Below are 10,164 nucleotides of genomic sequence, written 5' to 3'. Positions count from 1 at the left end.
GCGCGTCCCGGGGGCGTGGTGCCCAGCACGGGGGGGGTGGGAGCCGCAATGGCACCCCACTGGGATCGTGGGGCCCTGCCAGTTATTGTGAGCCCCCTTTGTTGTTGGAAAAGTGGAATACAATTATTAAATCAAATCAAATAAATCCATCTTTTTCTGTTCCAATACAAAGGTGCTTCAGCCTGTGGAACTAGAGTTACACTGCTCATTTCAATATGTAAAACAGCCGTGGAACATAGATGCCTATTACTGTTGCAAGAGCAAAGAAGACTCCTGATCAATTAAATGCTACATAAATCAAGAGTAGACATATTTATTTTGTATTCTTCAAGAGTACATACACAGTGAATCAAAAAATATTGCAGTAGAAGTTTATGAAATTTAATGTTAATGCATTTCCTTATAAAACTGCAAAGCATTAGCTGTAGTCATCTGCACATGGAAATTGAGATATTTGGGTTATGGTATATATGCAATAGGCACCATGACAGATTGTAATTTCAAATCTTCCACTGCACAAGCTCATTTCCAGTTCTAAGGCATTTTTCCAGAAACCAGTTTCTTCCACAATAGTAATTTACCAGTTATCAAACTCATACACATATTGTTTGCTTTCCCTGAGGATTAACTCGTCAGTGGAAATTCAAGCAAATCTATGTGTAATACAATTTATTTTTTTATCATTGAGATCAATGCATTAGTATCAGCTTGGTTAAGTTTTTAGCCAGAAAAAGGTGATGTAGAGAAACCAAGCTAGAAACAGTCCCATGCGGCTGTTTGAGTGCAATTTCCAAGTGCCTTCCTCACTCCATCCCCCGCAGGTAAGTTGCCTTCAGTTCTTCTTTAACAAGTCAATGCAGCTTTGTATGAGAGAAACATTATTCTGGAAGGCAAAAGAAGTAGTCCGTTAGGTGGAGGAGACAGGGAGCCATCAAACCTAAACCACAGAATAAGATAATCCAATGTATTTTCAAATAGTCTCGTTCAATGTGCTTTTCTTGTTATCTGAAATACTGAAGTCAGTTTGCATACCGAAACTCAACGCTGTAGCCCAGGCTTCCTCAACCTCGGCCCTCCAGATGTTTTGAGACTGCACTTCCCATCATCCCTGACCTCTGGTTCTGCTAGCTAGGGATCATGGGAGTTGTAGGCCAAAACATCTGGAGGGCCGAGGTTGAGGAAGCCTGCTGGTAGCCATATGCAAATGCAGTTACTATAAATTCACTTTGGTGCAAAACTTTGATTTCTAGTTCATCTTCACGTTCAATACCTCCCCCTGCCAAACTTTTAGCTGTTACATTTTTTAAAAAAAACTACTGAGCCTCAGTAAAGAAAGATAGGAAACAAAATGTGGAGGCAACATGGTATGACTTATTAGCCAGATAGAGATGCTGCTGTGGCTAATGTCCATGTCACTGTTGCTGGAGGGCTTTTCTTTATCTTCCCTGCTGAAGCCGTTTGCTCTCTTCCAACAGGAGCAGCTTGCAACAAGTAGTACAGAGACAGGGACAAAGTAAATGATGCCATATGCCTTTAACAGCTGTGTGGCTGAAACATATTAAATATGGTAAGTCTTTTCTGGTATGGGAAATCAATGGGGGGGGGGAAGCTTCACATGTTGTGTTTCACTGTTGGACCTTCTACTTCATCACAGCAGCTTATAAGATCTGAATGCTGATTTATTTTTCTTTTGCAGAGGATGTACTTTTTTATGAACTAAAGGTTCATTTGGATAAACCGGAACTAGTTCCTGTATGGAAAGGATGAACCAGAACTAGATTCTTTTAAAAATGAACTTTCCAAGCACTGATAGATCACGAGTGAGCATACTAAGCGTTCTTTGCCGCTGTGTGGAGGTGTATGGTTGGACACTGGCAGCGGCGTAGCGTGGGTTGTCAGCACCTGGGGCAAGGCAAGTAATTTGCGCCCCCTAACTTGCCTTAATTTGCCCCCTGCGCCGGACTAAGGAAGGGGGCTCGCCACTGCCGCCACGGAGCGCCTCTAGCCAGGCGCCTTCACCTTCCTTTGCTGAGCGAGTCTGCCGGGAGGGGGCGCCACAGCCAGAGGAGAGCGAACGGTTCCTTTGGCGAAGGGGAATCCGGCAGCAGTCGAGACAGACGAAGCCCTCACGCCGCAGAGAGGCACCGGGGGCCGCTGGGACGCTTGAGGGCGCAAGGCGAGGCCGGGGGGCCCGACCTCCTGAGGAGCACCGAGTGTCCCCCCCCTCACCGCCCGGGGGTTGGCGGGGCGTGCGTGTGCCTGTTTGTGTGCACCGAGGCGGGGGAAGCGCAGGAGAGGAGAGGAGCAACGACCAGGCAGACAGAGCCTCCACCCCGCCGCCAGCGTGCGCGCGCCTGTGTGTGTGTGTGTGTGTGTGTGTGTGTGAGAGAGAGAGAGAGAGAGAGAGAGAGAGAGAGAGAGATCGGGGCGGGGGTGGCTCTCGCTTCGTTTACCTCCACCGTCTCCAAAATGCCGAAATGTCCCTCCGAGACAATCCGAGATCAGGACGCGTCGTGTTTTGTGTGAGTGTGGGGTGTGTGTGTGCCAGGCAGAGGCAGAGAGCTGCGAGTGTGAGCGCGCCCACCCCAAACTTGCGCCCGGTGCGAATGGCCCCCCCAGCACCCCCCACGCTACGCCACTGGACACTGGGATTCTCCTGTACAAGGTCTCAAAATTGCATGGGAAGCCTTGAATACAGGAGGCTCCTTTCTTCAGACCTTCACCTTCCTGAGTTGAGGCTTGATATGAAAGAGCTTCATGCACTTGTGTGCAGGTTTTAAAATTAAGTATAACACCTGAAGTAGGTCTTCGGTATAAGATTAAAAACAAAACATCCCTCCCCCTGGATATGGCTACGCAGTGTGAATTCTCAACATCTTGGGCACCTTGCTCTTAATTATATGCTCCAGTAGTCCCTCCTCCTAAACATACCATGCCATTTCATAGCTGACTCTTATTCATATAAAAGGCTCTATGAGAATGTCCTTAAAGGTCAGAGCTCAATTCAGACATATACAAGTCCCCCCTGCACCCAGAGAAAAGCAGTGGCACAGAAGTTCTTTGAAACTAATTTAAACAAGTTTTCTGTCCATTTTTGAAAGGTTTTGCCACGTCAAAAAAAAGCTGAAGACTTCAGGGCTTATTTAGTGATATTGAAAGTTTTGATTTACAGCATAAAACACACTAATCTAAATCAAACTACTTAATTGGCAATTCCCCCCACCTGAACAGTTCATATTGCAAAAGGGTTGTTTGCTAGCCCTGAAAGGACAAATAAGCTGAACTGCCCCCTAATGCATACTGTGGAATATTTTCTACAATTAAGACAGCCTCCAACCACAATCTTACTTTAGAACACATACCTTTGCATGCTTGATCTCAAGCTCAGACATTTCTATTAGATTTTTACGAAATGCTGCTATTCGCTTCTGTTTGAAGTTGATCAGTTCTGCCATTGGGAGAACAGAGACGTTAAATCACTACATTATTTTTGTATAATCTGAAAATGATTCTAATGGGGTGAGGAGAGAATTGTTTTCAGTTTCATTATTAGGCACAAATGGGGGGCACCAACAAGAGTCTATCCTGTGCATTACAGATGGGCTGGGTAGGAGAAGAATGCCTGCATGCCAGAACCTAACACACATGGACTTCCATTAGTGCAGGATTCATTTGGGTAGAGTTAGTGCTCCAATAGTTAAAGCCACTTTCATTTTAATCGAGTTAAATGATAAACACATGAACAAATCATAAGCATAAAGATGTAGAGTACTTGCCAACAGGACTGAGTAACTTTTACAGGCAGCAAAATGTTTTATGTCTTTTGAGAAACTTTGTAACTGAATTAACCCATTTCGTCAAACTATCAGTAAGTGCCAAACATGCTGATGTATATCTATTCCAAATAATACCCAGTTTTTCTGAAAGATTTCCATAGCACTATGGAAAGGGAAATGCAGGCAGCGACCAATGAATGTGTGCCTGAAAGATGCATGACCGTGGATGTATCCATGGTGCCAAACCTGGAAGTGACCTGAAAACGTCACTCAACACGTCACTAAGAGAGCATAAGGGGGGGCGGGGCGTGCTCATGTGAGTTCCTCCAATGCATGTGGGGGCCATGAATGGAACCCCCGTGCAAAATGGTTGTCGACTGAATCAAAAGTCTGGGATGAAGGTAACGAATACTTGTCCCAAACTCTCAGTGTTAGCCCTAGTAATAAATTTAGCAGGATTTTGTAGAGGTGAAGAAAGGGGAAATAGCAATCAAACCAACAAACAAAATTCATTCATAGAAACAGCTCTAGAAATGCTGGCAGAGCATGTACATGTGGAAAATACTGGGTGAAGCAGGTGGGGTTTTATTTTCAATTCTTGGTCAGTAGGGCAAACCTTTAGAGACCCGAAGAACACTATTATAGTAATTGAAAACAAAAATAATACTAAACCATAAAATAAAACTGTAGTGGCATTTAAGGATGTCTTAAAGTTCTGAATTTTTCCCATGACAGCTGGTTTTGGGTTCTTTTTTTGCTTCCAAAAACCTCCCACAAAAAAACTCGTTTTTTTGCTTTCTGTATTTTAATATTGTGTTGGAAGCCGCCCAGAGTGGCTGGGGGAACCTGGCCAGATGGGCGGGATATAAATAATTTATTATTATTATTATTATTATTATTATTATTATTATTATTATTATTATGCTTTGCTTGTACCTTAAACATAAGTCTGCCCATCAGGTAATCCAGTACTCTTGGTACTGGATTACAAGTGGTAGGGAGGCCATTAAAGAATTCATAAGCTTCCTGCCTCCTCACCTTTTAGACAAATCATGCCCTTGTAATGCTTCACAGTTACTAAGGGGACCAGACTCCTTTGCCATCCCCACAATTCAGATGCTGCTTGTTGAAACAGAAAAATGAGATCCCATCCATCACTCCAGAGCAATTTCAATGTTTATCCCTGTGCTGATTGCTAGGGAAGACTGCATATCACAAGCAGAAGTTACATCCTTCTACGAGGCAAGTAAACTCTAGACTGAAAAATCCTGGAAGAACATCTCAGGGACATCCACTACAAAGCTTTGCCTTAATGTGGTGTCCTGAAGTGTTACCTTGTTTTGCAGATTCAGAAAGTTTCTCAAATTTTTGACAGCATTCTTGCTGATGTGCTTCTGCCAATTGGACATCTTTGCTTTTCAACCTAGCTTTATCCAAAGCTTTATTTGAATTTTCATACTCCACAAGGGCCCGTGTACGTCTGTACAAGAGATCCTGAATAGGTTGAGTGAAAGAAAGAACAGAGAATTTAACTCAAAGCTATACCCCATGTTATACAGATATGCAGCCTGATCCGTATCTCAAGAAGCATTCCAAAATGCACAAAGAGCTTCTGAAGAAGTTTAAGATAAACCTTACCGGTATTACAATGGTACCTTGGTACTCAAACGGCTTGGCTCCCAAACAAATCAACTCCCAAATGCCGCAAACTCGGAAGTGAGTGTTCCAGTTTGGGAACATTTTTCGGAAGCCGAATGTCTGATACAGCTTCCGATAAGAGTGCAGGAAGCTCCTGCAGCCAATCAGAAGCAGCGCCTTGCTTTTCGAACCGTTTTGGGAGTCAAAAGGACTCCTGGAATGGATTAAGTTTGAGAACCAAGGTACCACTGTACAATCAAGGTAGGAGGCACTGTAGCACATATGGGTGTGGGGAGATGGAATGCGCAACAACTCAATGAATTCAGGAGATCCTGCATTTGGTGGAGGAAGCCCCATCTCATATCCAATCTTATCAGAGTGCGTGTGTGCATTATCAATGTGGTGAAAGTACAGTTACCGGTATGAATACAGTGGTACCTCGGTTTTCAAGCAGCTTAGTTCCTGAACTTGGAACTCGAACGCTGCATAACCCGGAAGTCAGTGTTCCGAAAGTGCTTCTGAGCTTTCGTTTCCACTATTGTGCTGCTAATTTGTGTCCCCCCCCCCATTGTAATCAAAGCCTTCCATTTCCGATTGCAGTGTTCCGAGATGATATTTGGAGCTTATATTTGGTGCTTTTGTTTTTTCCATTTTTTGTGTTTTTGTTTGTGTTGCTTTTTTGTTTTTGTGACTGTGGCTTGTTCTTCGTTTTATGATTGTGTGACTGCGGAAGTGGATAAAAGCTCCCCATCCAAACAATGACTATAATCAGTGCAGGTAAGAAAAAAAATTAATTTTAATTTTTATCCTCTACAGTACTGTCTTATTTATTTTATAGTACAGTACATTGATTATTGCTTTCATTTTATGGATCAATGGTCTGGTTAGACCATGTGTCGGCAACGTTTTCTGGCCGTGGTCCGGACATGCACAGAAGCGATTGCTGGCGCCGCGCTGCCCATGTCTGGGGTGTCGGAAATGGCTTCTGCGCATGTCTACAGAGCTGGAAATCGCTTCTGCGGTTGCGCAGACGCGATTTCCAGCGTCTGCGCAGGCACCATTTCCGGCGCCACTCGGCGAGTCCCCGCACCGTGCTGGTTTAGCATAGCGCGCGGGGGACTTGCCGAGCGGGAGGCTTGTGGGCCATATAAATAGCCTTTGGGCCGGAGGTTGCCGGTGTATGGGTTAGATACAGTAAGATTCATGTTAAATTGCTGTTTTAGGGATTGTTTTTAAAAGTCTGGAACGGATTAATTCATTTTGCATTACTTTCTATGGGAAAGTGTGCCTTGGTTTTGGAATGCTTTGGTTTTGGAACAGAGTTCTGGAATGGATTTAGTTTGAGAACCAAGGTACCACTGTATTCAAAACCATTTGCCCACATTCACCAGTAAATACTGATCTATCATACGAGTTCTACTAACTGACATAGCCTACTGTTATCACTGGCAAAAAGCTTGATGCTTTTGGAAAGTCCTACTGAAAGCTACCCTGAGCATGTTTGTTTCCCATATTCATAATATTCTCCGTAAACCTTTTGAACAGACTTATTTCTTTATACAATACTGTCCTACATTGAATGTAATTGATCTGTAGAAAAGACTCTACAACCTGAAAAACACCACACGTACTTTTGTAACCTAGGAAAACCTTTAATTATATTATTATTTTACATTGACTTATTGTCTGTAGTATGGAAAATTGTTTCAGCTGGCCATCGTAGGAACTGTTTAGAAACTGGTGCCTGAGTTTGGATTTGATTTTCCTCTTCCATCCTTGTCAGTTTCCCTTTGTGTCTTTAGTTTTGCTTTCAAAATTGTGAGCATGCATAGCCCTTCACCTAAACAGCACAGGCCTCTTCTTACCAGACTATCCTCACATACGCTTGAGTTACGAGTTAGGCTAATGACAGACCTTAGTGATCTTCGTAGCCAAGCAGAGATATGAAGCTTATCTCCTTAGCACAAGCCTGCCAATCTAGGTTCCTGGTGCCCAATGTGGTTCCCTCCAAATGATGCTGGACTCCCATCTCCCATCACTCCAAGCGAGAAGGGCCAAGGTTCAGGGATGCTGGAAGCTGGGATGCAATAAGTTGGCCTTGAGCACGGCAACCTCCTGATTTTTTCATGATTAGTGATATAGTTGAATCAGAAAGGGCTGCAAGTTTCTCATCAGAAGCCGGTGAATAAGGTTGTGAACTCCAGGTGTGGCAATCGGTCTAGGAGTAGCCAAAGAAGTTCTGAACCTCAATGACAAAAAATGTACCCAAACAATGAACATTGTCTCCCCATTATCTTGGTACCATTTCAGCCTTCAGATTGAGATCACGTGGAGCATGTTAATGCACTGCTATCAGAACTGTGGTACAAAGTTCAGCCAAATTGTTCTCGTAGTGTAAGTACTGCAGAAAACGTTCAGAGAGGACTCACTTTTGCCGCTTCTATATTGAGCATATAGTATCTTAGTAATTCTGTTAGTTTCAAATCTTCATCAGAAGAAACACGATTCTCTACTTTCTATGGAGAAGAAAACAATTACTGAATATATAGACAAACAATTTAAAATTTAGTGCATATTGACTGTAGCATCTTCAAGAAAAAAAAGTTAAATTCTGCAGAATAAATGGTTCCATTTCAATTTGGCCTTAGGCTGTTTAGGAATGGAAACAACCTTGGCTGCCCTGCTGAATGACCCACACAAGGACACAGGAGAGTGACTTTGGAGGATATGATTCTAGACAGAAGTGTTGGGCAACTTCTATTTTACACCTTGGTCATTTGCTTATAGGGTGCCTCAAAGATAAACCTTGCTGAGATTCTGGATCAGTGCCTGGGTCCTCCATGGGCTGCCTGTAGGCTAACAAATGAAGCTTAATCCAGGAATGGCTGTGGTGCTCTCCGTCAGCAGGCAGGCAGGCATATTGAACTTTATGGCACTGTAGCTGCTAAGCCATATCACACCACACATTTCCCCAATAATCCAACATGTCAGGAAGCCAAATGAAACTTGCAGATCAACAAAGTTATCCAGAACAGAGCATGCAGAAACACAATATGGTGTGCACATCAGTAGGGTTCAGTTCAGTAGGACTGCTGCTCTAAACACAGGGGTTCAAGCTGTGTGGGCACTAAACACAGGTTATTATTTTGGAGTACCCTTGGACCAAACTCTGACAAATTATGTTCAGGTGACAGCTGCAGTGGGTCCAGCACAAGCTGGTACGCCAACTACAGATCTAGCCATGAAAACACATGTCTTAGTTACCCCTTGTCTGGACTACTCTTACTGGATGCACTCTAAGTGGGGCTTCCTTTGAAAAAGTGTCTGGAAACTCAAGTTTGGTCCAAGGTGCAATAATCTTTAACATCCATTATGGGGAGGAATTGAACGTTGCACTTTTCCAATGGTTCTGTCAGCATAAGCACTTGAGCTTGCCTGAGAAAATATTATCCCCTTTCCTCCCGCCAGGCACTGTTCTCCAGACCCCCGACACCCTCCCCCAAGTGAATTTGCTGTGCTGGCTCCTGCTAGAGCACCTTTTTAGTGGAACTGGCCTGTGGTTTATAGGTTAATGATACTAAGGGGACTGTTTTCTGCACTATTAACTGGTCTGCCCACTAAGATCATGGTCAGATGCCCTCTTGTGTGTCCCAACTGACCAGCACAGGCTGTGTCTAAGGAGAGATTTTCTCAGAGGAAGTCCCTCCTGATGAAGTGAATGCTGACCCCCTCCCTTACAATAGTTTGTCAGATGGCAAATACCTTCCATTTTAGAGAGACATCTGGCTGATATCGTTTTATACTGATGTCATGTGCCAATTGTAGCTTTTTGTTTCGTCTCCTGCTGCTTTTTCTGTAGATTACATTTTTATCTTGCTCCTTTATGCTACTTATGTTTTATAATACAATCCTTAAATGTTTTGATAGCTTTTAATAGGGATGTTACTGTATTGGTTTTTTTTTTGGTGAAAGGTGGGATATAAATATTTTAAATAAAAAATAAAATAAAATAAAGGTTACCCGGAGTTTCTCAAAGAGCTCAGAAATTTTCACCAAGTACCTGGGGAGGAATAGGGTGAGAAGAGAATGTTAACTGTATCTCCCAAACCCTGAACTCACACCAATAGCTTTATATTAGCAGCAAACCTCCTGCACTGGGGCAAGGAGTTGGGCCACATCAGCTATGGCTGCCAAGTTAGTGGTTAAATTCATAGGTGACCATGCAGGAGAGTAAGTGACCTGGCTCCATCCCTCCTCTGCCAAACTATTTGGCTTCTGTGCTAACTGTAGAGGAAAGTCTTTCCTCCAAAACCAGGATAGAAACCTCCAGGTTTGATCACCTCTACCAGTCTACCTGGAGGAAAACAATACTTTTAGTCTGTGTTTCCATGCTGGCTGGGAAGGAGAGCGTTCCCCCTTTTATACGGCCAGCACAGTGACTCAGACTACTAGCCCCTTAGCAGGCATGTAAAAGAAATGGCACTGCAAGTAACTTTTGTGAGCTTATTTATACAAGGCTAGATTCTGATTCTACCTGCCTGAACAGATTTGGCCTGTTCCGTAAGACTCCAGAGTTATGACAACACAGAAGAATACAGGGCAAGGAAGGAGGCACTAACAGTAGAGCTAAGAAGCCATACAAAAGACAAGATGTGCAGATATCCCTGACCAACAGAAGCTACCACACCTTATTAACTGGATAACCTGGTGAATGTATTCATGCTACTGCATCCTGCTAGGCAGTAATGAA

General features: G+C 43.5%; 1 protein-coding gene across 2 annotated transcripts in view; it reads right to left on the bottom strand.

Annotated features, from left to right (window-relative positions):
• Window positions 1-297: 297 nt before the first annotated feature.
• Window positions 298-10,164, bottom strand: part of SNX5 (sorting nexin 5) — a 33,261-nt gene continuing 23,394 nt past the window's right edge. For both annotated transcript variants that reach the window (XM_035103357.3, XM_035103358.3), the window contains exons 9-13: window positions 9,435-9,474; window positions 7,844-7,930; window positions 5,111-5,270; window positions 3,363-3,448; window positions 298-883 (exon numbers count right to left, since the gene is read on the bottom strand). In XM_035103357.3, coding sequence (XP_034959248.2) covers window positions 833-883; window positions 3,363-3,448; window positions 5,111-5,270; window positions 7,844-7,930; window positions 9,435-9,474 — 424 coding nt within the window. In that variant the 3' untranslated portion in view covers window positions 298-832. The remainder of the gene's footprint in view (window positions 884-3,362; window positions 3,449-5,110; window positions 5,271-7,843; window positions 7,931-9,434; window positions 9,475-10,164) is intronic.

The sequence above is a fragment of the Zootoca vivipara genome, chromosome 8, assembly GCF_965207765.1.
Source record: "Zootoca vivipara chromosome 8, rZooViv2.hap1.1, whole genome shotgun sequence".
Lineage (NCBI taxonomy): Eukaryota > Metazoa > Chordata > Lepidosauria > Squamata > Lacertidae > Zootoca > Zootoca vivipara.
Note: the sequence above shows the minus strand (reverse complement) of the source record. Positions and strands in the feature narration are given on the sequence as shown.